General features: G+C 36.1%; 1 protein-coding gene across 3 annotated transcripts in view; it reads right to left on the bottom strand.

Moving 5' to 3' along the window:
- The window catches only part of IL1RAP (interleukin 1 receptor accessory protein), a 130,295-nt gene that overhangs the window by 38,828 nt on the left and 63,521 nt on the right, over window positions 1-27,946 (bottom strand). For all 3 annotated transcript variants that reach the window (XM_059922079.1, XM_059922080.1, XM_059922081.1), the window contains exons 3-5: window positions 15,195-15,480; window positions 11,200-11,386; window positions 9-174 (exon numbers count right to left, since the gene is read on the bottom strand). In XM_059922079.1, coding sequence (XP_059778062.1) covers window positions 9-174; window positions 11,200-11,386; window positions 15,195-15,480 — 639 coding nt within the window. The remainder of the gene's footprint in view (window positions 1-8; window positions 175-11,199; window positions 11,387-15,194; window positions 15,481-27,946) is intronic.

Genomic DNA, 27,946 nt, shown 5'->3' with positions numbered 1-27,946 from the left:
ATGCTTACCTACCACCTTTACAGTCTGAGTCCTGGTGAGATGGAAGGTACGTCCATTTTCTGGATATGTAACAACACATGTGTAATCTCCATTATTTGAAACCATGGCTATGATAAAACTCAAGTTCATGCCTTCGGGTATTACATTATTAAAGTTGTGTACTTTATAACAGCCCTAAGAAGAATTAAAGGAAAAGATGTTTACTATTTAGATACATGCATAGAAAGTATACAAACAAAGATATGCATACACATCTAACTTTGCACAGAACGTAGAAATATCTATGCTGGCTATACTTTTTACAAAACTATTTTGGTCATGTATTTGATGATGTTTCTGCAAAGAATGAATGCAGTAATTTTTATTATCATTTCTGCAAGAGGAAAATTAACATTCTTAACTGAAATATGAATTCAAAAGCACAAGCTTCCTGTCTCAAGATCTAGTATTCAAATTCTGGGAATTCCAAGTTAATAGTAAAGCAAGGTTAAAGTTTCAAAAAATGATTAAGGCAACTTAAGTAAATGCATACCCTGCTACTTAAAGAATAATTTGTTTTCATTTTTCTATGTTTTTTCACTGATTATGTTAATTCAGAAATACAGTCACTCTGACAAACTAGGCACTGTTTTAGATGTCTGGTTTTGGCATTCTTGATCATTCTGTGAATCACCGTATCAGTTATTTCCAAACTTCTTTGTTTTTCTTCTACTTATCCCATTTTTTTAGCTGAATAGTACAGACTCCAGAATTTAAAAATAAATTTTATGAGTCTTACCAAGAGTTAAGAGTCTATTTGTGCTCCAACTCATATTTTCATATAACTCTGTTGTTTTTTTAAATTTTGAGGTTAAAATATCTCATTCAACATAACTAGAATCCTGTTTTGGATCTCTCAGCCCCACTAATTGGCTATATCATTTTACTTTTTTCTTTTCAAGAAAAAAATCAATACATCATATTTGACAAAAATATGCATTGAACATTTACTTTTAGAAAAACTTGTGTTTGTCTTTTAAAAATCAATACTTCATCTATGACAAAAAGAATTGGGTCCTCTTGATCTTTAATATTCTGGGAGTCTATTACCAGGTTGTACTTTCAATTTCCCGTGTTCACATATTTAACTTTAATTCTTCTATCCTCAAGGTTTTCTTACTTCAATTCCTGGAGCATGTGTTTTGAAATATGACAGTTACATTAAGTGGAACATTTTGTAATTCTTTGTCACAGGAAATAACGTCTTTTAGGAATAGTACTAAACTTTTGATTCATGGGGATGATCATCAAGAGGACAATGACATATGCTCAGTTATTTTTCTGAATACAATTTATCCTGTTTTGATAAGCAGTGCCTCTAGAAAATTGTCACATCAGCACAATATTTTAATACTCTAAAGTTATCACAAAGTATAAGGCCACAAAGCCCTGTACTCTTATAATAAATTTATGTCAGATTTGGTTTATATTGAGTTTAGACTATCTATAGAACTCTATTTGATTTTTCTGGCACCTTTCATTTAAACAGTCCAAAGCTATTTGCCTCTTTCATGTGTTAGCTTAGCTGTTCTCAAGTCCTTGTGAAGTAGACAGATCAGACTAAATATGCCCTAGTTTTCAGGTGGAAAAAAATGAGATAGGTAAAGAGATATTCTAGGTAACACAGTGCAGAGCTAAAACTCAGTTTTTTACACAGCTGAGTAAAGGTCTTTCACTAGCTTCTTAACCAAGAATGAACACCAATTTTCATCCATTACTTGAGGCTGAAAAAATTATACTGAGACCTGTGCTTAGGTATACTCCATTATCACATCCAATTCTTATTCCAAACTTAGCAAATTTGGAATGCTCTTATGCCCATTTTATAGATGAAAATACAAAGGACTATAAAGGTTAAGCGATTGCCATTATCATAGAGCCAAGCAGTGTCAGAGCTGGAATTTAAACCTAGATCTACGTGTTTTGTAGCCCTTGCTCTTAATCCCACCTGACACTGTCTCACACTACACTGTGGTCCTGACCTACCTGGGGCCAGCCCCAGTGTTAATAGTGTGATGTGACTCTTATATGAGGCTGATTCTTACAATTAGTGGTAAACTGGAAAAGCATACTTTTCAGTATGAGAAGTTAGCTATTAATACTAAACTTGTCAACAGTACTTCTTAATAAAATGTTAAAAAAAACATTTTTTTTTTTACTCACCAAATATCATTTATGTAAAAACTATTTCAAACACATCGTTTTAGGAGTCATAGTATGTGCTACAAATATAAAGAAATGCTTCTGACTCAAAGTCTTCTCATTCATTCATTCATTCATTCACCCTTGAGTATTAATCAATAAACCACATGCCAGGCACTTTTTGAGGTTCTGAGAGTACAGCACTGAATAGAACAAAGAATCCACCCTCATGGACTTATCATTAACAGAAAAATGGAGTCTGACACATCTAAATAGCAAGGAAAATGTTATAAAACAGGTGTGTGTTGATCTCTTGCCAGCTCCCCCTTTCTCTTCACCTTATTCCAGACTCTTGAGGATGAACTTGAAATTTGGGCTGGATGTGCCTAAGACTATCATTGGGCCTATGTGTCAGTGTTGTAAGTCAGGTGTTCTGGGATTTTCTCTTCTTTCCATAAGGTAGGATAAAAATGTAGGCCAAGGACAGGTTTTTCTTGGAGCTGATTTGTCTAGAAAATTATTTCAAATTGAGGAATATCCCATAAAAAATAACGGAAAACTTTGGGGTCTAATCTACTATTCAGAAAAATCGGACCATGAAAAATTAAATTAACTAAAAAAAAAAAAAAAAAAAGAAGAGGAAAAAGAAAAAAAAAATTAAAAGCTATTAGACATGTTAGAAAAGGAAATGAAGAAAATATTTTACATTTTAAGTGTTTATGTATGTGGTAAGGGTAGCTTCAGGGCATTGTTGAACTATAAATACCCATTAACTTTAGTCTGTAATATCTGATGAGCTCTCTCTACTTCTTATAAGCAGCTGCTTCTCTAGGCCCTTCATAGGCCTAAGACACAAAGGGCATTTTTAAACATAATAAACTATTCCTGAAAATAAACCCTGCAAACTTTTTGATGATTTCAAAATCATTTATTTGGAATCCAGGAAAAAAAAAAAAAAAAGATATGAACAAAGATCTCAATACCCAAAGAATAATAAAAACATGTTTCCAAATATAAGAAATGGGTTAACAGTAAGTGGATTCCACTATGAAGCAAACACTTGTCTGACCAGAAGACAAGTCATTCATTTAGTTGAGCCATCAGTTCCTCATTCTGAATTTAAAAGAGAGAAGTTAAATAGGAGAGCAACTTTTCAACCACATAATGGTAGCCATGGCAACCTACCACAGTATATAGGTAAAGAACAGCATAAGAAATGATTTTGAGATCCTTGAGAGGAAATAAATCATGTGGTGAGGTACGGGGTGTGGGTGAGGGGATGACATGACTAAATAAGAACAAATATGTCCATTCAGTAAACCTACAACTTTTAAAGAACTATGTTAAGGCACAAGGATGGAAAAGACACAGTTCTTAACCTGTAAGTAAGCAGTCTAGTGGAGGATTGCAACAAATGCTGTGAAAGGCATATTGGGGTGGGGAAGTGGAGGAAGAAGACCAAACAGAAAACATTTAGAAACTCTTCATGGAGAAAGAAGATCTGAACTGGATCTTAAAGGATGTGTAGATTATTAACAGTTATTCGGGAGGAGGGCAAGACACAGAGAAGGACGCTCCAGGGACAGGAAAAAGTGTGAACAACTTCCCTTCACTCTTATAACATTTTGCCCTCCATGTTAGTACTTAACTAACTTTATCATAATGATCTCTTTTCACTTATCTCTTTCTCCAGAAAATTTACTTCTATGGGGTAAAGTGGTCGGGCGGGTGGATGAGTACTGTATCTGCATAGCCAGCTACTTGCCCAATACTGGACACATGGTAAATGCTCAATACATTGGTGTTACATGATCAAAAATATGAACTGAACCAGAGAAGCAAAGACATAAGACATGGAGCTGCAAGCTCACGTGGTATGCAAATGATAATAAGAAGGTGAGTATATAGACCTATAAGACATGGGATGGGTGAGTTGTAGGATGGGTGGGGAAAGTGGAAGTAAGGATACAAAGAGTTAAACTGAGATATGAGGTTAAAACAGTTAGAAATATCTATTGACATTTTTGCTTCCAAGATTAAGTTGTTATAAAATACACCACAATTGTTCACAAAGACTCATAAGAGTTTTATACATCAGTCACTTTCAATGAGCAGAACTATGTCATGCATAGACACAGCAGAACTGTGTCTATGTGATAGATACTTACGAAATCTCCCCTATGTGTCAGGCACTGTGTTAGAAGCTGAGCATACAGTAAGTAGCCAGTAAAAACAGAAATGGCACTTATTTCCATGGAATTTTCTAGTCCAGTCTAATTCATTCAATTATTTAATCAATTCCTAAATACAAAGTATATTGGCTCAGTTTTGTGATATGCACTTGATAGTCAAGGGAAAGCAAAGGAGAGAGAAGTCACTACTTAGTACAGAAGAAATGCAATCATTATAGTAACAAAGATGCTATGCAATCATTATAGTAACAAAGATGAGATATAAATTAAGTGCTGTCAAAATGTAGAGTGGGTGATTCACTCAGCCTAACTGAACCTCAAGGCTTCACAGATATCTGAACTTAGTTTAAGTTTAAAAGATGAATCTTAGGTCCTCAGAAGCCCTGAAATTATATGTAGAATGCTATGTGTATATATGCATATATACATAATTAAATATGTATAGTTTGGAAAGAAAATATGGAATTAAATATGTATATTAAATTAAATATGTATAGTTTGGAAAGAAAATATGATACACACTTCCTTCATACCAAAGGTTAAAAATCACTATATAGGGACCTTAGGAAAAGGGAGGAGATAAAGAACCAAACTAAGCTGTCAGATCAAATTGAAACAAACACTTTAAAAATAAAGTCTATTAGATAGACCTTGGACTAGCTTCCCAACCATATGTGCTATGCCAACAAGAAGGCCAAGCCTGGCACTGTTTCAGAAATGTGCTTTCCTGATGGCACTTTGTCAGAAAAAGCAAAGATTTTCCTATTCTCTGAGAGAGATTTATAAACAATACCTGACCAATTCTGCTTAATTTCACACTGAAAATTAAAGGTGGATGTAAAATACCAATTTTAATGATCACACTGAGGACAAGGACAACCCGCTTTTTGAAAATTGATATCCAGAATGATATCTACTCTGCTAAACAGCAATTGAGAGCATTTCAGCAGCTGCTATAAATGTAACATCCAAAGCACCCAATAAAGTGGTCCCTCTGGTCCTTAGTAAGAAGGGGAAAACTGACTTTGTTTTTATAAGTATCTTTGGGAAAAATAATTCAAATACCTAATTATAACAATAAGAAAGAGAAATAATCCAGTAATATGAATGTTAAGATGGCTCACCATATTTTAAAGCTCAGTTCTTTGAATACGTTTCATAATAATAGTAAAAACAACAACAAGATCACACTTACCTGTGTCATTACTATTATATATTTGGAAGACCCTGTGAATAAACAGGCAGCCTCCAATTTATATACATGTTGTGTCCCAGAAGTTCTTTTAGAAGCTGGCTATTTGAAATTCAGTAAATCACTTACAAACCATGGTTTGCTTTCCAGGCTGGAAATCCTGGCTTACTCAACAAACATTTACTGAACATCAATTTGACTCACAGGATTGTTGAACTAGAGAACTGTGAACCCTGGGCCCTGAATGAAGAAAACCATGCCGTGCAGAAGACAGGATGAGAGAAGAGAAGACATGCAGAGGAAGAAAGTTCAATCCTGCCCCATTAAACTAAGATTCTAAAATACAAACTTTAGATTTTCTGTTCCCTCCAATCTCATCTTTTCTGAGCGCCTTATGATTTTCCAGGGCTCTCTTTTCACAGGTTTCCTTATGTTCCACAGCCCAGCCTACAACCCAATCTGTGTTCAAAGATTGCTCTGCCCTTCAAAGTGCCCTACCCCCCAGAAGTAAAGACTAGACCTCCCTCTCTGTGTCATTTCTGGAGAGCATAGGTCTTGGAACCACACAGAACTGGCCTGAAATTCCAGATTCTCCTATTATCAGCTGGATTATTTTGAGCAAATTGTATAAGATAATGTGAAAGTCTGGGCTCTTGATACAGATTGCATAGTGCTGAATCTTGGACAAATCACTGTGATCTTGGACAAAACACTCAACCACTCTACAGCTCAGTTTCCTTGACTACATAACGGAGAAAACAAGAGAGTCCACCTCACGTTGAGATATCGATAATGAGTGAAATTATTAAAGCATTTAGAAGAATTACTGTGCTCAGTAAATGTTAACTATTATTGTTTATGCCTCCAAACATCTGTTTCCTAATCTATACAAGGATGATATCTACCTTGAAGAACTGTGATGAGTATTACATATGATAACATTTAAAGTACGTAGCACAATGTATTGCACTAGTAAAATGCAAGAAGTGTTAGTTTCCTTTTCCTTCTTTCAATTCATCAGTTTTCATCCTTCTGCTAACAGGGAAGCAAATTTGCTGGAACTGATTAATGTGTCTTTTAACTCTCATAGAGTTATTTGTATTACTAAAAGAGACCATTTCTACAATGTCAAGGTAGGGAATTCAGCTGATAACAACTGAAAGAGGACTACTGTAGGAGGGTCAAATACCTTGGTGGATGCAGGGAGCGACTGTAGAAGGTGGAAAGCAAAAAACAATAGCAGCATTGCTACACAGTGATAGGAAAATGCAGCTACCAAGAACCCTGATCTTGTTCCCAACATGGAAGCACACTTAGGAGTAAAGGTGTCAATTACCAAAACGTAAAGAAATAAAAAGCAGTATAACACACATCCATAGCAACCTTTTCATAATCAGGGAATAGAAAGGATGGCTGGTTACTGGTTATCCTCTTTAGTCATCTGCACATTGTTGGGTATCTGCCATGGTGATGGTTTTACCACCATGACTTTTTTTCTCAGTCTTCTTTCCAGGCTTTGGGCTTTCATTCACTGCATAAACATTCTCTCCAGATTTTTATCTTAGCCCTTTTCTCTTCTCACTTTATTTTGTCTTCTTAAGGGCTTCAACTATCACATAAATGTATCCAATTCTCTGTCTCCAGCTTTGATTTTTTTTTTTTATAAGCTCCAGACCCATACACATGTAGCTACTACCTATTGGTCACTGCCACCTAGATGTCACACAGATAAGTCTAACTCAATATGACATGATCTAAATTCATTATTTGTTCCCCAAACCTGTTCCTCCTCTGCTATTTCATACCTTGGTTAATAGCACCGACATCAGTCCAATCAGGAAAACCAGAAGTCTGGGAATCATTGGAGATACAGAGATGGATATGGCATAACTTTGCCCTCAAGATATAGTCAGTCTCATAGAATACCTGCATGTAAATCTGTCCCTCTTCTTAAAACCAACAATAAATTCTCTTTGACACTCTTGTAGAACTTAGAATTCTACTTTTTGATAAGAACAGGAATTCTTATTTATAAACTTGTTTGAATTAAACTGAGACCCTTTGGGACTATGTTGGGGAGGGCATATATCACATTCATTACCATGTACCCCCCAGACCCCAGATATATTGCATTGAATACAGTTGATCTTCAACAAGTATGTATTGAATATATGCATGAATAAATGGTTATAAAACAATAAAGTGAAAAGTGACACTGAAACAGTTACAAATAAATAGCTAATTGAGGGTATATGAGGGAAAATTTATTTCAGCTGGAGAGTACAGGGAACATTTTACAAAGGTGTAGAATTTGATTTGTTCTAAAGGAGAAAAAGAGGATATTCCAGGCAGAGGGAATACATGAGGAAAAAGAGGAGAAAATAATAGAATATGTATAAAAGTAAAATTATATTTTCAGACCATAAAGTATTCAAAATATAGAAAAAGTGAGTAGGGTCTCATTAGAAACAAGAGACCTTGTTGCAGATAAATAGATGAACGTATTTTTTTAACCAGAAGACATATTACACTTATTGATGTCAAATTGTTAATATAATTCTTTTAATCCTTTTTACTATGGAAAAGTACAATCATAGAATAAACAATGATCCCTGTACCCATATCTAGAGTCAATAGTACCAATTCAGGCTATGTCTTATTTCATCTATACCCACTCACTGCATCCCAATATTATTTCAAAGCAAATCACAGACATTATACAACTTAATTTGTAAATATTTCTGTGTGTACTTCTAAATGACAAGATCCCTCCTGAAAACATAACTACATTACCATTATCATAATTTAAAAAGTAATAATAACTTATTGCTGTCATCAATATTCTGTCTATGTTCATATTTCCCTGACTTTCTCATAGCATGTTTTATAGTTTGTTTGAGCAAAACATGATCCACTTAAGGTCCATACATTGCAATTGGTTGTTATATATCTTAAATCAGTCTCCTCCACCTCCCCTTCCTTTCCTATCATCTCCCTTCCTCTTAATCATTTTACTACAGAATGAAACATATATGAAAAACACTCAAAACATATGTGTGAGTTAATGAATTAGTATAAAGCAAATACTTTTAAAACCACCACTCAGGTCCAGGAATAGAACATTACCAGTCACCCTTGAAAGCCTTCCACATGCCCCATGTCAATCACACCTTCTTTACTATCCCCCAAAGTAGCAACTATCTATACCTTCATAGTGAAGTCACTTCCTTGTTTTCATGCACGATTTTATCACACATATGTCCTTAGATACTATATTCTCATCCACTCTAGTGTTTTAAATGTTCTACGTTTCTTTTAATCTATACATTCCCTCTCTATGACTTTCATTTTTTGCAATTTATCTGTTGACTAACACAAGACATTTGGCCTGTAGAGTGTCTCACAATTTAGATTTTGCTGATTGCAAACGCATGGTACAGATCAATACATTCCCCTATTCTCTATATTTCCTGCAAAATGGCAGCAGGATCCAAAGGTTTTATCAGACTCAGATTGAATCCATTTGGCACAATTATAGGTAATATTGTTTTCTTTCATCAGAAGAAAAGTGGTTGTTTCTCTCCTTATGATATTAACAGTCATTGATGCATAATGCTTAGATTTAGTAATTCATTGGGGTTTGCAAAGTGATTATATACTTTTATAAAAATACACTTCCCTGCACTATGTCATTACTCAATATATCAATACATTTCTTATAGAAAAGCAGAATAAAATCTTGGCTTTTTTTCTCCTTTATTTACTGGTTTTCAAGGTAACGTTTTTATTTCCTATTCTCATCCAAATGTGGCCATATTTTGAAATATCATTACGAACTTATGGATTTAAATTTAATTCATTAGATTCGACCTACTGCAATTAATATCCTTACTAAAGTTTAAATTGTTCCATCTTTGGCCAATGGAAAACTCTTAAAGTTGGCTCCCTAAGTCACTTCATTAATGGCTTAAACAGAGACAGATACTAAAATTTTCAACTAGGATTGTAGAATTGTCTATTTCTTCCTTCAATTTTGTCAACTTTTCCTTCATGTATTTTGAAGCACTGTTATTAAGCATATATACTTTTTTATTATTTTCATGCCTTCTTGATGAGTTGACCCTTTTATTATTCTGAAAAGTCCTTTCTATCTCTGATAATATTAATCATCTTACAGTCTACTTTATATGATATTGGTATATCCATTCTAACCTTTTTATTTTTATTCATCATTTATTTTTGATCAAAATTTTTTCTCCATTCCACTTTCTTTTAATCTTAAGGCATTATTTGTTGTGTTTATTTTCTGTTTGCTCCTCTTAGTTTAGATTTATTTCTGAAATAATTAATTTTCTTCTAAGTTTTTACTGAGTTGTATAATTTCTGGAATGTTCTAATTTTTATTTGTTATTCTCTCTCATCTTGCATCACTTCTTAATGTCTTTGTGCCAATTTTTGAAACAGTAGGTTGCAATAGGTCGTTCTGGAATGCTTTTATTTTTTTCTATAGAAATGTTATTCTGCTTCTTATTCTCTTTTTTTCTGATAGCTTCGAATGGGATTTTACCTTGATTCTTTTTGTTGCTCATTATTATGTAAAACTAGTTTTTCTGAGCTTTAGGATTTGGCAGGATTTTCCAATTTCACAGAGATCCTTCTTCAAAACTACAGTCTTGAGATTTCCTGATTCTGTTCTGCTCGTCCATTCTCAGCAGGTTCTCCTTCCTTCCTCTACATTACCCTGATCCTGTTTATTTTGATTCCATTCCTAGCAGTTTTTCCTCAGTGTGGGTGGTTGTTTTTCAGAGTTCCGAGGCACTAGAACTATTCCAATTCCTTCAAAATGTCTTGCTATAGGCTTCTTGGACTCACTCTCTATTAGCAAAATTTCATCTGCTATTCTCAAACTGCTTCACCCACTGGCTTTTTGGGGTTTCTCCTGTTCTTGAGCTTGCCAAATGCCATATTATTTCCATCAGCTTCCTTCTCTATAGACTCTGATTCTATATGGTTTGTACTGGTGATTTATCTCACTTATTTTACTGAAAGTGATTCTTATGCATAACTTGTCACTGAGTTTTGTTTTAAATGTTTTTCAGGAGTTTTTGGCTTTGGCTCAGGTGGATATTTGAAGAGATTAGAAAACTATGCTGCTGCCCCAAGTGTCATCTTCCAACACTTTCATATTTTGATTAAACGCTTTTCAAAGCTCTCAGATGTGTAATAGACCACAGATCGACTGTGCCCACAAAGGAAGGCAAACATGAAAACACATACAAATAATAAAATACAGTACTTATTAACCAAAGAGCTGAAATTCACCAGATGAATTAGCAGCTTCTGACTTCACTCAGCAGTGAGTAGAAGTGGGCAATATTTCTCAAATTGTATTTCACAGGAAGTTAATAGAAATAAGGTAGTTCTGGTAGTCCAGTGAATGTAATTTAAGACATGGTGGGTTGAGGCAAAGCATCTCCACCACTTCCTTTAAAATGGTACAAAGTGAGGAAGCAGTAAAACATTTGTATAAAGTTATTAAGGAGGAAATGATGATGAGAAAAATCTGTTTCTATATTAATTCAACAAATAATCATTGTCATTTTAGAGAGGGTAAATGCCCTCTAGTTTGCTTACCATATACCAAGTGATGGTTGGCTTGACACTAGAAGGAAAAAATCCATCTATGTTTGGACAAGTGATCTTCTGAACACCATATTCTAAATATAATCTATGCACTGGAAGTTTCATGGGAGAATTGAAGCAGCTATCTTTTTGAACCACTTCCAGAGGAAATGCAACTTTGCTGCAATATGTAGTGTTCCTGAAAAGAAAAATATGCAATGAATGGGCAGTCTCATTTGCATTTGTTTTGATGCAGCAAACACATTAAAATGAGCTAAGTGAAGTACTGCTGTGTATTGAGACTTTATTTATATATTGAGTTCATGTAACAATTAAATGTGTTATGGAGGTATTTCCTATAACAACTGACACAACAGAATAAAAACAGACACAATTAGCTACTATTGATAAACTATTTAGATTTTTAGATATGTTCCTAAACATACATATGTATGTGTGTGTGTGTGTGTGTGTGTGTGTGTACTCATATATATAATGTTTAATTTTACCCTTAAAACATTCTTAATAACACTCAGTACTGGTAAGCCACAGGTAAGAACAGCATATTAACTCATGGTTGATAATGGTATAAATGAGTTCTGGAAAATTAAATATGTTTCCAAAAACATTTTTAAAAGCCTTAGCCTTTGCCCTTGTAATCCTATTTCTGGAGATTTTTTTACATGATAGACATAGGAAAAGTGAGAATAGAGAGAGCACATGATCAAAAATGCCCATCCTGTTCTATATCAGCAAGGAAGATATTGGAATCAGTAGAAAAACCTATGAAAAGGAAGACTGTAAAAAAAAAATCATGGTACAACCATCCAAAGTTATTGTACACATATATAAAAAAGTCAAGCATGAAGGAAAAAACTAACAAACACGTAAAACATGTTAAGATGGCTGGGGAGGGACTTCCCTGGCGGGCCAGTGGTTAAGATTTCGCCTTCTAGTTCAGGGGTTGTGGGTTTGATCCCTGATCAGGGAACTAAGATCCCACGTGTCTTGTGGCCAAAAAACCAAAATATAAAACAGAAGAAATAGTCAATAAAGACTTTAAAAATGGTCCACATCAAAAAAAAAATCTTTAAAAAAAGAAAAAAAAAGATGGTGGGGAACTGTATTTATACCTTTAATGTTTGTGTAAGTCATTTCATCTGCCTGGAGGGTTCTTCTTTTCCCATCACCCTACCTTTCACACGGAGGTCTATGTCATTCTCTACACACCCCATATCTAAATTAGGACTCTCATCCTCTCAGCACCTTGGACAATTCCTTGATTGAATTTATCATAGTTCAAAGTCATGACCATATGTGTTTTCTTTTATTTCTTGCATCTAGTGCAGTGCCTAAACTTTCAGTAGGCACTGAATAAATATTTGTTGGATACATGGAATATACATAAAACTGTATTACATAAAGGAAAACAATAAAGGGAGTATAGATAATAAAAATAAGTGATTTTTTAGGGTGATATGTAAATGGGTCATTCATTGTCCACCCCTTTTTGTGATTTCTATTTAAGACATATTACATATTCAATAACTCATGAATTAAGGCTAAATCCAATGGAAAGTGTGGGAGAATTCACTACCCTCCCCAAGATGGGAGGAGAGAGTGTTTAAGGATGACTTATGACAATGGTAATAAGGTGGAAAGGGAGAGTGGCAGGCACAATCTTTACCTACAGATAACAAACGGTCTTCCAAGTAGAAGCATCCTATAGGTGGAAGTTATAGAAGGTAAACTTCAGCTTAATAAGATACATTTCCTGACTATAAAATCAAGTGATGAACAATGAATGGACTGACTTTTCCAGCTCCGTAAGTCAAATCTGGATGTTATCTTAATAGAGGTACTGAAGCAAGAATACAAGCAGTAGAATACTGAAGGATGAATCTTAACTTTATTTTCTTAATGACATCAGGCCTATGATTTCACATGGTTCAGTTTAAGGTCATTCTCAGTTTAGGAATCATTACAGGACAATGGGAAGCTTCTGGTACCCCCACCAGATAAGTTTAATTCAAATTTTCTTTAGAAGATAGGCAGACAGGTAAATTGAAGAGATGGCAATCTGGAAATTGATAAATAACACTAAAGGTATACTCAGGCCTAGAGAGTCATGAGCCCTACTCCTATAATATAAAAGAAGGTTGGAAAAGTTTGGGGGAGATCTCTAAAGAAGTAGTGGGTTGCTAAGGAAAAAAAAAAAAAAATAGAGATACTGAAGCACTAGAACGCATAGTAGAGACCAAGGTCAACCAGAAAGCTACTGATGACCCTTCCCCAGGTATTTGCCAAGGTGTATGTGTGAAATGTTACTAGATTAACAATTGCCAAAGATGAAAAGGAGCTCAAAGAACATTTAGGCCAGCTTTCTCATTGTGTGAGTATAGATACCAAAGCTGTATTAGGGCATAAACAATGGGCACATGAGTATTTCAGGCTCCTTGGAAGCTCACATCCCAGTCTAGAGTTCACTCCAATAAAATTAAATAGAAGGGGTAAAAGCCTCAGAAGGGACTTAAGAGGTAACAAGGGACTCCCAAAGCCACAGTGATCAGTATGCTTTTTTCTGTGATAGAGAAGTCCTTTCTCACTAAATCATAACATTGTTTAAATTTATCAAAACAGAGTCATAGTTCTCCATCAGAGAACAGTTATAACATCCATGAGAGACAAGGAGCATTCAGAAGAAGGTCTGGTCTTACTTATTATTCTGTTATGTTCTTCTGTTATTGTTATGTCATCCAGCTCTATCACTATGGGCTGAATTGTGTCCCCCACCCCAAATTCATATGTTGAAGTTGAATACCTTAGAATGCGACTGTATTTGGAGATAGGTCTTGAAAGAGGTAATTCAGGTAAAATGAGGTAATATGGGTGGGCCTTACTCCAATATAACTGATGGTCTTATAAGAAGAGGAGATTAGGACACAGAAGACACAGAGGTGAAATGATGTGAAGACATGGAGAGAAGATGTCTATCTACAAGCCAAGGAGAGATGAATGAAACCAACCCTGTTGACACCTTAATCTTGGAATTCTAGCCTCCAGAATTATGAGAAAACATATTTCCATTGTTTAAGCCACCCAGTCTGCGTTATTTTGTTATGCAAGCCCTAGGAAAGCCAATGTACTATTAAATAGTAGGAAACTATCTTTAAAAAAAAATTCACAACCGAAATGGGAGTTTAAAAAATAAAATAAAGCCTGGAAGCTAAAAAGGGACCTCAGGAAAAAAAGTAGCCAAAGTACTAAGCCTTAAAATGGTTATTTTTCAGAAGGACCCTCAATGTTTTCAAGGTGTTTTTTTTTTTTTTTCCAGAGGAAAAACAAAATTAATCTGTTGTAAAAGGAAAATTGGTATATTGTGAAGTAAAATGCAAAACGTACATGAACTTTCAGAAAAAAAGTGGATTTGAAAGAAATTTTGCAGTAATGGTAGGGTGCTTTGGATTATATTCTTAGATTCCCAGAGATCTGGTATTCATTTGCTTTTTAGGGAAATTTTGGTGGAAAAGTTTGAAAAGCACTGTTCGAAGTATATTTAATGCCTCTCAGATATTCTTTCCTTTATATGGCATCCTGAGGCTTTATTTGTGCTAGGTACTTAAAAAGTTGCCAAGAATGACAGATATGAACGGGTTCTACTGCCTGCCCTGTGCATTGTCCAGGGAAACAGATACACCTTCAGGTGAGGCAGAAGTGGAGGCAGATTCATGTCAGGGAAAGGGAACAAATGAACAAGCCTCCACCTCTAGACAACCCCGATGTATGTCAGGTTTGAAAAGGAACCACCTATTGAGAATGTTCTCGGAAGCTCAACCATTTTCTCTGCACACTTCTTTCAGCTAACCTCAGCTAAGCCAATGAGGTGAAGTGTACATCTCTCTACATGCTTCCTTCTTCCCCTTCCCACCTTCACAGCCCATGCATCGTTTGGAAAATGGTTCAGGAACGAAAGGGAAAAGAGAAAGTCACCACAAGGGTCAGGCTACCTTAACATGCAGGTATAGTTGCCTGTGTCATTGAGGAGTGTGGGCCGGAACCAGAGCACATCTTTCTCCTTACTAATGCGGTTCTCAGGGAGGCGGAAGTTAATCGGTTCCTCAAGGTCCCGGTCCTGCCTTGTCCAATACCAGATCAGAGTAAGACCTGCTGAATGGGCTGTACTGTAGTTATATTTCAAGAAGTGTTCAAAGAGTGGGCACTTGATACGAGCTGGCTCATCTTCATACACTTGGATCTGCCTCATGGTATCTAGTCCCCAGTCATCACAGCGTTCTGGAACAGTCAAAAAGAAAGAAAAGGCAGATGAGTCATCTCATCTCCAGAGAACACACCTTCTCCTTAGGGTACCCCAGTATTTTCTGAACCCTCTTCTCGGGTCATATTCATTAGCCTCTTTCTAATAAATGCATGTAATAGACAGCTGTGGTGCGAGGAGAATTCCTCTCATTCATTTATTATCTTTTGACTATCTATTGGATAACAGTGTGATCTGATAGCTTGATCCTGTTGAATCCTACAAAGTATGGGGGAGAATCTCACCTGGAAAAGAAATCATGTGCTCTTTCACTCCTCTGGGGACAAAAGAGGTTCTAAGAAGAAAATTGTAACTGAAATGGCAACCCTCTAAGATTCCCAGTTCTCCCCTGGTCTTCACTGTCCAATAGCAATAAAATGCAAGCCACATAGTTAATTTTAGGTGTCCTAGTTGCCACATTAAAGAAACAAAAAGAAGCAGGTAAAATTAATTTTTATAATGTATTTTGTTAAACTCGATATATCCAAAACATCCCAAATATTGATAAGCTATTTTATACTTATATTCTTTTTTGTAATAATTCTTCAAAATTCAATGTATTTTACACTTATTGCACATATCAATTTGGATTAGTCATGCGTGTCTACTGGTATTAGATTAGACAGCCAAACTGACTACAGTACACAAGAAAGCTTCCTAGTAAATAAGAGACCACATGTAGTAGAGCTGAGGCACCCTTGCTGACAGCTGCACCCTCCGGAAGCACAGCTGTCAGACCTCTCCACAGCTGACCAAAGACGTAAGAGCAAGCTCAGCCTATATCAGCTGAGCTGAGCTTATGTCACCAGAACCACCCAGACAAGCTATAGACTCATGAGCAATAATACATGTGTAATAAATTAAATGAAGTTTATGATCGTTTGCTGGGTAACATTTTGCTAAGCCTAACGTTTGCTAGGCTTATCTGCATAAGCAGATAGCTAACAGAACAACTAAATTAGGGACTACTTTAATTTTGAAAAAAGCAAAGAATTTGAAGCTTTATGACTTGCAAAATGTTTTGTAAGTAAGTAATACATTTCTAAGTAAATAATAGACCTCTGGGAAATCTAACAAACTGACTTTTCCAAGAATCAACAAATTTTCATTGTTTACAATTGCTACGCTTCATTTAGAAACATGTTTTAAAATCCAATATACAGAGAAAGAACTGGAAAGATCAAAGTGTTGTTCACATTAATACAAATTGATAAGAAAATATTTTTTATTAAACATCTATCATAACGTTCTTTAAATATATTTTCATTAAAACTGCATAGTTGCAGAATTAGCTCCTTCAGTTTACAGGAAGTTATAACCATAGTTTTTTCAGTTAAACATGTCAGATTGAATACATGCATCCAATTTCACTGCTTTATGAAACTCCACTAAAACTAAAATAATTTTCAAGACGTAAACCCAAGTAATAGCAATAACAAGAGGAAAGATAATAGCAACATCAAATGGACAAGTGGTGACCAGCTTAGCACATTTAAAACGAAAAATCCTAAATGAAGAGGGGAGAGCTGGAGAACAAACCAATCTGCAATGCAGAATGCAGAAAAAACCCAGGAGGAGAAACTGTCAGTATCAAGATAAGTAATCACTAGTACCATACACTCAATATTTCTGGATTCTCTTGCTAGGCATATTGTAAGATTGTACTTGTATGCCCTTCTGAAATAAGGGGATGCCATGTGACTCACTTTGGCCAAAATGATGTACTGAGTGTCACCTGTGTTGAGTGTTTTAAGGGCCAGAGTATATTTCACCATGCTTCCTTTTCTTCTGCCTTAGCAAATATGAAAGCATAGACGTTGAGACTCCCTTAGCTTGGTTCCCTTGATATGGATGACACACAGCAAAGCTTTGCTATTTTAAGTCATAGAGAATTGGGATTTGCTTACTACTAATATGAATAATCTATCCTATCCTGGCAAATGCAACCAGATACCTTAAAAATAAGCACATAGGTGGGACAGTAAAATAAGGAGAATTGGATGAACGCTATGTCAAAAAGTGACATCTTTGGTTCCAACCCCACCCTCCTAGCACTCAGTAACCTTTCCCACTGAGCTCCAAGGATAGGAGCAGCCAGACCTTTACTCTCCAGGCAGGAGAATGAATGAATCTTCTCTAGAAAATCTGACTACTTTCAGAAGAAAGATCTAACAATCTTAGTATCAGAGGTTTTTTGTTTTTTTTTTTTTTTTCAAACTTGTACAGCCATATCATCATATCATCCAATAGAAAAGCTCAAGGTTAACAAGTCCCACATTCACATTTAGAATTTTTAATCAGCTTCTTAATCACTTCTTCTTAAATATGAACAAACAGCCCCAGGAGACATCTGAGAAAAATCTCTACTATAAAAGGTAACATCCAAAGAAACATTGTAAAAGAAAATTTGGTAAAACCAAGATTATTCAAGAAAAAGAAATCTTTTAAAAGAAAAACAAAAAACTATCATTAACATACTCAGAGAGATAAGGAAACTTTTATATTCATGAAGCAAGAACAGAATGATATAACAAAGGAATATTCAGAGAAAAAAAGTTTATTAAAATTAAAAACATGATTGAAGAAAGGTAAAATTTAATAAATGGTTTATTTGGAAGTTAAATTTGAGAATTTTCTAAAAAGTAGAGTAAAAAAGAAAAATAGAGAAGAAAGTTAGACCAGTCCACGAGTCTCAACATCTCAATAGTAGGATCCCCAAAAGAAAGAAAATAAAAAGAAAACTCTCCATTAAATAATTCAAAGCAAAAACAAATCTCAGAACTGAAGTCATAACCTTCTAAATTAAAAAGATCTGTCAATTGCCCCAACACAGTGGATGAAAACAGACTTACACCACAAAAATATTTTTTAAAACTGTGGAAAAAGAAAAGATTATATAAACTACCAGCGAGTAAGAAAGAGGAAAAAAATAGTCACATACAAAAGACTAGGAATCAGAATGGCTTTGCAACTCTCAAAAACAAGACTGGAAACTAGAAGATAATGAAGCAATGCATCTAAAGGAAATTTATTTGCAATCTTGAACCTTAAACCCAACAAAACAATCACGTGTGAGTGACATTTTCAGACACATAAAGACTCAGTAATTTTATATCCTATGTGCTACTTTTTCAAGAAGCTTCTGGGAGATTTGTGCCAACAAAATGAGAGAAAAAACAAGAAGGAAAACAGGAGATCAAGGAATAGGGGATCCAATTAAAGAGAGAGGGGAAGGGATTCCCAGAATAACAATGCAGGATATCCCAGGAAAGCAGCTATGCAGTAGGGCTTGGTGGTAAATCAGTGTAGATAGAAAATGGAAACCCCCAATAAAGAAAAAATAATTGTAACTGATGGATTATCTGATTAGATTAGCACTGTGAAAAATGATGCTGAAGGGTAATTGAAAAGTATGAAAATGGTTACCAAAGGATACTAATTAGAGTAAGCATATGAAAGCAAGGCAATTCATAACTTCAAAAAATAAGAAAGGTAACATAATCATAGTTCGTTCATATCTGAAGACATATTAATTGAATGATCATTGATTCAACCAAATATTGCAATAATATTATATAGAGAGGTATGAGTAAGGAAAGCAAAGGGGATAGCACTTTAGAGAGAGAGTCCTTATTTACTATAATTTAAAAAAGTGAAGAGATAACACATAGGGTTGACTAAATGAAAAATAACAATATACACAAATTGGTTAGCAAACTATAGATAGGAAATGACAGAAAAAATAAATAAAATCCTCAAAAGTGGTTGTCTCTGAAGAAGAGAACTAGTAGGAGCAGAAGAAAATTATGACAGAAAGAATACAATTATTTTGGTACCCCTTTAATATATTGGCCTTAAAAAACCTCCGTGCATGACTTGCTTTGAAAATAATTAAAATATTAATTAGAAAAAAAAAAAAAAAAAGAAGGAAGGAAGGGGGAAGGAAGGAAATATCCACTGTGTAATACAATTGGCAAAGTCCCTCTCAGTGTCAAACCATCCTAATCATACCTACTTTCTGTGAGAAAAAAGTATTGATTTTGTTTTTTAATTCCAAAATTTGTATTAATATGCATTGGCAGGACATTCATCCACTTTTAAATTATAAGATATAGTTGAAAGAGACAGAGAGAGACAGTTGGCAGCTGATGGAGTCTGGAACTGCACTATATTAAGTTTGTTGTCTGGATGAAATAAGATGCTACTGCTTTCTATATTTCATAAAAATATTCTTTATGCTGTTCCTAAAGGCCTCCCTGTCAAGAACTTTAAACTATTTGCTCAAATTTGAATGATTTTAGAGGCAAGGCTATAAAATGAAAGTATCATTCTCCTTGCAACCCCACTCAACAATACATCTCAATTCAGATCACCCCAACTTGGGTCAGTAGAACACAGTTTGATATCATGGCTCACTTTTAACAGGAACACTGGTAAATTGGAGAGAAGGAGGAAGCCATTCTGGGGGTAAATGTTACCTTGATTAAAGGAGACTTTTGGATACCAATAATATAAATTGTTACTTTGGCCCTGGGAAGTCTTTATGGCCCTGAACAATAATTAACACCAAGACAGATGACAAGTGACAGGTGGATTTTTCTTTTGTAAAGTAGGAGAATGTTAATTGTGAAAAGGGAGATGGAAAAAGAGAGCTAGTGTAACATAGCAACCACAAGGATATACTCAAGCAGACCAATCTTGGAAGAAGTATGAAATGGAATTTTGGTTATCACTGGGGTAGACTGTGGCAGAGACTGACTAAATGTTCATTAGTCCTGTTTTCTTTTCCTGGGCCCATATGAAACCTACATATCCTTAGCAATTGGGTGGGGGCCATGTGATTTGGTTCTGGCCAATGAGTGTGGCCAGAGATGCTGTACAACTTGAAACTCCCAGCATAATCTTTGGTGCTTTCTCTTTCCCTTCCATGGAATCCTTGAAGAACAGAAATTTTTGAAAAGTGCAGCATCACAAGATGGAAGGAGCCCGGATTCCTGCCATCAGTCAAAGCAGAGCTTCTCAGGAAAGCCATCTCACTTTCAAAGAGTTGTCACTGTGTTAAGCCAAATCTCTATTGTTTAAGCCACTGAGATTTGGTGGACATAATTTGTTATAGTGACTAGTATTGACTAATAAAGGAAGCCAGAATTTTCCTTTCATAACATAACAATAAATCAAGAGCAGACAAGAGTTATTTTTAAAATAGCATATGTTAAAGGCTCTTACATACTAAAATTTAAATACAGGTCAATCAATATTTTTGGCTAATTCCCTAGACTTAATATTTTTTCAACCAAATTAAATGCAATACAGGATCAAGGGGAAAAGATATCATTATACCCGCTACGTATCTCCCTTACGGAATGTTTCATGGGCCAAATGCATATATTTATAAAGTGAATCAGACTCCTCTATAATAGGGACCAAAACCACACATATTAGTATTCATGAACATTAACAAAAATGATATGATTTTTATTGAGTTTTTTCTTTGCCCATTTGAAATTAGTTCTGTGGGTTTTTTAACTTTCTTTAGTTAGCCACCTGAGGGCATTTTGTCAGAGGTTTTTAAATTATTCAATGAACAAATAAAAATAAAATCTATGGCAACGGGCTGGAGTGTCACATAATACCAAATTAATTATACGATTCACTTCAGGCACCAGCCGAAGAAAAGACTGGGGAAAAGGCTGTTATGCAAATAGATTTGTCTCTAATAACAGCAAAGGGAATTTAGCGAATTACCAGCACAACGAATTACTTTTTTGTTTAAAATGTCCCTTCTTAACCAGTTTACTCCATAGTGGAAATCCTCTCTAAATTGGCCCCTCATCACAGGAGAACTACAAAGTCATCATTTCCCTCAGCCAAAGGATTTCTTAAGGCCGGGACTTGGTGCCACAGAGGACTAATGGAAATGTGCAAAGCCGACGCAAAGCCAAGTCACTGGAAAATCCAACCCACGCTCCTGACAGCAATTAGCATTTATATAGCAGGGTATACATTTTAACTAATTAATCTCACAACACCCTCTTGGGCTTTCATGCCCATTCCCACATTACATGCCAGGAAATGAAGACAGAGAGATTAATTGACTTACTTTTGCCTGCGTGGTAGCACAAATAAAAGCTGCCTGAACATAGATCTGGGAGGCTTGTCCCAAAGCTATGTTCACACATTCAAAGCAAGATATTTCCCACAGGAAAGCTACTCATATTTTTGCATTTACTAAATATTTACTCAAAATCTGCTGTGTTGTGTGCTATGGTAGAGAGACATGCAGATATAAGAACTCAAGAAGCTCAGGTATAGGAAAAAAAAAAAAGAAGAGGAAATTTTTTTTTTTCAGTTCAGAACAAAATTTTAATTTACAGATTTGTATATTAACCTCAGGCAATCAATATGTTATTGTAGATACTGCTGTCGAAAGGAAATTTTTAAATATTGGAAGACCTAGGTGGAATTAATTTCTGTATGTTATTATTTTCCCTGTGCCACATACTTGCCATATGACTTTGGAGAAAATGCTTCCCTTCTCAGACTCAGATTCTCCATGTGTCATATGCCCATCTTATAGTGCTGTATGGAAAGCAAAGTGCCAGACATATGAAAGGAGCTCAGTACATATTAGCTGGATCTGCATGGGTCCTTGTCCATCAAGAGGTTAACAATCTTGGAAAAAGAAAGACATAGATGCAGAATTAACTAAATGAAAATAGCTGGTAGAATGAATGAATCAACTGTTAAAACAGGCTTCTAGGCAGGATTATAGTCATTACATTAGTATAGTATAGATAGTATAGTATAGTATAGTGTAGTATAGTATAGTATAGTATATACAGGTGTGGGTAGAGAGGGTAGTCCTGAGATTGGGTTGAGATGAGAACCAGGCCCTTTTAATATCCCATCTTAGAACCCAATGTGAATGAAATCACCTTAAAAACACCCATCAGCACATTCTATCTAAGGCTGAGGGCAGAGACTAAGTCTAACGGAAGGGCAGAGACTAAGCCTGAGGGCAACTTCCTCTCTCCAGGTCTATGGCAAAGACTGTTAAACATGTCCCACATACCATGTCCCCACACCCTTCTTTTTCTAGTGTATGGGAATTTTCAGTTGGGCACATAGCCATTCAGAATAAAGGCTATATTCTGCAGCTTTCCTCTCACCTGGATATAGTCAGGTGACAGTTCTGGGCAATGGGATATGTTTGAAATCATCATGTGGTAGATTCCAGAAACTTTCCTTGAGAAACACTGACATATCGTATGTTTCCTGTGCTCTTGCTACCATCCCATTTCTTCCATCTTGCTGCTGGGAACATGGATGTGACAGCTGGATCTACCTTATGGACTATAAGAATGAAGGCCACACCCTAAAGATGGAGGAATGTGAAAGTGAATGGAGAAGGAACCTTGAATAAGTATGGAGCTGGCTTATCAGCCCTGAATTTTCTACCTCTAGATTTTACATAGGAAATATGTATTTTTTAATATCCTTGCTACTGAACGTGTGATCCATGACCCACTACCATCATCAGCATCCCTTGGGAGCTTGTCAGAACTGCAGACTTCCAGGCCCCGCCCAGACCTACCAAATCAGAATCTACAGTTTAACAAGATCCCCAGGTGACTCCTATGCACATCAACATTGGGGAAGTATTAATGTATTTTTGTCTCCTTATTCACAGCCAATCATCATTCTAATTGATAAAAATGTCTTATTTCATCTCTTATAACAAGTGGGTTGTTGAACTATTTCTGAGGTTTTATCCACCCCATGATTCTAGGTTTTTGATTAATATTTACATTGAAAAATATATTCCTTTTTGTTCCTCAGTGGAAAAAATACTAAAACTATCCAGATATTTTTCTAGCAGTGTCCTATTAATTAACCACCAGTTTTCAAAAACAAAAGAAAAAATCCACGAACTACATTTCCTAGAGTATGATTTCCGTGGAAAAAAGATGACTAAAACTTAGATATTTTTTATTCAGAGGAGAGCTACTCAAAGGTCTAGAAAATGTTGCTGAAATTTAATAGTTGTCAACCTAGCCATCAAAAGGAGAGAGAGAAGTTCCTGGTGGGGGAGGAAAGCTGGAGTGGCTGTGAGCACCCATCAGACATCCTCAGGCTGCTTGTACTGTTCAACAATACTGAGCTACTAACTGGCAGATGGCTTTCCTGGACCAGATAATTAGACATACCTTACTCCCACCAAAGAAGGGAGTTTTCTTGATTGAGTAATTTAAAAAAATAAGAACTAGCTCTGAGCAGATGATAAGATTTGCCAGATAGGGAAAGAATGCCAAACTCAGAAAGTGGGTTGGGGGAGGGTGAAGATCCACAAGTTACAGCTTCAGCTTTGCAGAGGTTGTTAGGGTCTGTTGCTACAACAAGTTTTATTCCAGATAGTGTACAATGCCTCCCTGTGACACTGGACATTTATCTTTACACTGACCTAAAGACCGTTATTTTATATCAGTTAGAAGTGGTAGTCCTCACAATGGAAAAAAAAAAAAAAAAAAAGTAGAGAAAGTCATTACCAGGCAAACATGAAAATAAAGATGAGAAGAGGTGAAAAGGGACAAGGAAACCTCATAGATGAAAACAACCAAACCTATGAAGTTTAAATCCAAAACATATATCAACGTAGGTGATACTTAAAGTTACAAAATCAAATCATCTGAAGGATGATGTAGAGTTGAGATCTTTCAAAATCTAATTATTGTTATAGGACCAGCACTCTAGGGTCTATAAACAGTTTGGTTTTCATTCAGTCCTGCCATGTAGCTGTTCCTCTCTTAGTCTGTGAACATGAGTGTCACTTTCTACAAAGTTTTCCCTGTGGCAGAGGACTTGAGAAAAAACCATGTGTGCTCTAGAAATGTTTACAGTTCTCAGGTCTACAGGAGCTGCTGAAGGTCTCCAGGCTCACTCTTCGCCTCCATCAAGTCATTTCCCAACTGGTTTTTGCAGCACCAACAAAGAGACCCTTCATCATCATGAGTTAAGGTCCAAGAAAGGTCCAACAACCACCCTTCCCGTTGCTGTGCATAATAAGGAGGAACATGGAAGAGCATCATCTAATAGCTACCTAGAAAACGCTTCGCTTTTCTCACCAAAGTGGCAGTAGGGGTTAGCAGGCTAAAGAATGGATTGTGGGTGTGCTGCCTCTTTTCCTTCAAAAAATCACTGTAATGAGCATCCTCATATGGCTGAAGGGAATGCTTTTCTTTGCAGGGCTGTTGTGACAGTAAGTAAACGGGCTTATGTCAAGTGTGGTACAGTGCGCTAGGGAAACTCTAAGCAGTAATTAGCTGGTTTTTATGTTATTTTCCCCAAGCAATTTTTTTCTAATCCATGATTAAGATGTAAATATCCAATTACTATTCTCATATAATAATCAAGCAACTTTTACTCTCTTCATTTTCATTATTACACAATATTTACTCAGGGTCCTATGAGTGCTAGGGCTATAAACAAAATGTAGCAAAAAACAAGGTCTCTGCCTTCAAATTTCCATGTAAGAAACAGATCCTCAGCATTGGAAGTAAAGGTATTTTGGGCAGCATCATAGAATCTCAGAACACAAGGGTCTTAGATCTGGTGGTAGTCTTCTGTTCCAGTACGATAGCTGGTAATACCCCCATTTTACAGATGAGGTGAATGAAGCCAAGAGAGGATAAAACACAGGTCTGAGAGATGGGCTAACAATATATGATAGAGGGAGGGAGTGACCAAACCTGAAACTCATATCCTGAAACTACTTTCTCTATGGAGTCTCTGGAGTCTGACAACCCCAGTTCAAATCATTCTGCTACTTGCTAACCATGTGAGTATGTGCAAGTACAGTAAATATTCCTCTATCAAAGAAGGCTGGTTTGAAGACTTAAGAGACAATGTTCTTTAATGTGTTTAACAGAGGGCTATTCAGTAGTCCTTACTATTCTTAATATTATATTCCTCTCTTTCTTGATTCCAAACTGAGTATGGACAATTTCAAACTAAATGTGGCCCAACAAATGTCATCATTTAACCTATGGGGACTCACCTCTAACACAGTGTTTGAGGGTGTTAGACTAGAGGGGAGTTTTTAAAACATTTAGAACAATCCTCTCATTTTACAAATGGGGTAACTAAGCTCAGAGAGCTAACTTGATGAATGGCATAGAGCTCATGAGTGGCAAGCATAGAATCACTTCTTTTCGGTCCAAATGTCACGTTCTGTCTACTCTAACATTCCAGTACAATGCATATCTACACAAACATTCCCAGTTGGTCTTGGGAATGTAAATAGCACAATAGTATATTCTCCTTCAAAACAGAGGTTGAAATAGGCAAAAAAAGCAAATCCAGGAAGATTGAAACAGATAACAGTAATACTGGAGCATAGGAGGTAACTCTACAGGTGTTCTACGTAATCAAGCCACCCAATTCTCCTCCTTTTATTTTTACAGGTGAAGAAGCTGATATATGGGATATGGGTCTTATCCTTGAGGTTGATACTCAAGTAAAGTAGGTGGCAATGTTGCCCATAAGTATGGCACTTGGAAAGAAAGATCCCATACCCCAGCTTCCTCACATGTAATAATACATGAAGCAAAATATGAAGCTAATGTAAGTACCTACCTAGCAGACCTGTTGATAGGGGTAAAGAAGATCATATATGTGGTATTATATGCTTGGGTGCATAGTAAGAACGTAATAAATTTTAGCTACAATTATTATTTTGATTTTCACAGATGAGAGAATTGAGACCTGGAAAGATAGCAGGAAAAAGTATTATGTGCATTTGTTTTTGAGTTTTTATTGCACTTTACCAGATCCAGGACAGAAAATCCAAAATTAAATTTGAGTCCTAAAATGTAGAACGCAGGCTAAGCATAAACCAACTTCTTAATTAGTAAAGACAGCCAAGCAATCACTTTTCTCCATGATGAAAATTTAAAGCCCTCCACATACTCAAAATGTCTCTATAACCCTCCATCCCCACATCTCATGTCCCACATGGAGGGTGAGGGGGGCTTGTTCCGTGAAAGTACATCAGGGGCCTTCAACTTTCAATTAAAAGCTATATGATTCCCATGCCTCAAGATTTGCAATCATATTCTATAAACAACTACAAAGTCAAAAAAAAAAAAAAAGAAAAGAGCATTTTGTGAGCCTTGCCAGCAACCTCCTCAGAAATTCTCAGGAAATTGCCTGGAGTGAAAGGGCGTTTGAGATCTTCATCACCTGCCAGGGGAAGAGACAGGGGCTACAATCCTGCCAGTACATTTAAGAGAGGCATCACCTGTGAAATACCAGTGCAGTCTCATTCAATTTTAATAATGTGTCAAGCATGTAGATTTTTCTTGAAGGCTGGTAGTGACAAGCAGGAAACAAAAGATTCTGATAGAAAATCAGGTGAAGCAAGCAACAAAAGCTGAGCATTAGAAATGGGGTCTGGGAAACGTCTGGCAGTGAATGACGATGGGGCAGTAGGAAGAATTCACGAGGTAGGGGTTCCGAGTGGCTGGGCTTTCCGTGGTCCCTCAGGAAGAGAGCAGTGTTAGCTCCCAAGGGGAGAAGCAAGGTCTTGGGAAGATAAATGCCAAGATTAAATCACGGGCCAAGTTTCTGAATGTTTAAGCCACCCGTAATCCACTATGCATCTGAAAAAAACACTATGGGTTGGAGCTGGAAGGGGGCCTTACAAATCATCCAGTTCCAGGACACATTATACTGATTAGGCTTTGAGACCAGAGGGGTGAAGGAATGCCTGAGTGAAACACTGGGTTAGTACCAGAGGCAGGATGAAACCTTCCAGATTCCCATATCACACATGACTTCTGCCTATAAAACCAATTACAGAAGAGAGTTTATACCACACTTACATCAGTTTCTGTTTTTCTTTTCTCCTGGCATATCAAAGGTTGAATTTTTATGCTTATATTTATGCTCAGCTTCTTGAGTCCCTATAGGATTGAGAACATTTGCCTCTTACATATTTATTGCTGAAGAGAAAGCAGAAAACACAAACCAACTTTCCTGAACTCCAGAGCTCTTGAAACATAGGAAGCAAAATGGGAGAATAAATTTTCAATATAGGAAGCAAAAGCAAACACCCCAAAGAAATCAAACGTAGAAGATTTTAGCTAATAACCCTACTATTATCAGCTCTCTTTCACGTGATACACACATTCTCCACTGACACTCACGAGGGGATACATGCCAGTGTTCTGATGCTGAAAAAAAGCAAATAATTACCATAAAGTAGAAAAATGAAAATAAGAGAAAAATAGGTGCTAGATCAGGAAAAGGGTCTGCAGTCATACCAAGAAGGCTTTTAGGAGCTTCAACATACAACTTTAACTGTCCATGTATATATCTGTTTTGTGTGTGTATGTGTCTACCCAAGGTACACATCACAAGGCAAAACTGTCAAGTCAGGGCACTCTT

Source organism: Balaenoptera ricei, chromosome 4 (genome assembly GCF_028023285.1).
Source record: "Balaenoptera ricei isolate mBalRic1 chromosome 4, mBalRic1.hap2, whole genome shotgun sequence".
Taxonomy (NCBI): domain Eukaryota; kingdom Metazoa; phylum Chordata; class Mammalia; order Artiodactyla; family Balaenopteridae; genus Balaenoptera; species Balaenoptera ricei.
This window is presented reverse-complemented; position numbering and strand designations above follow the sequence as displayed.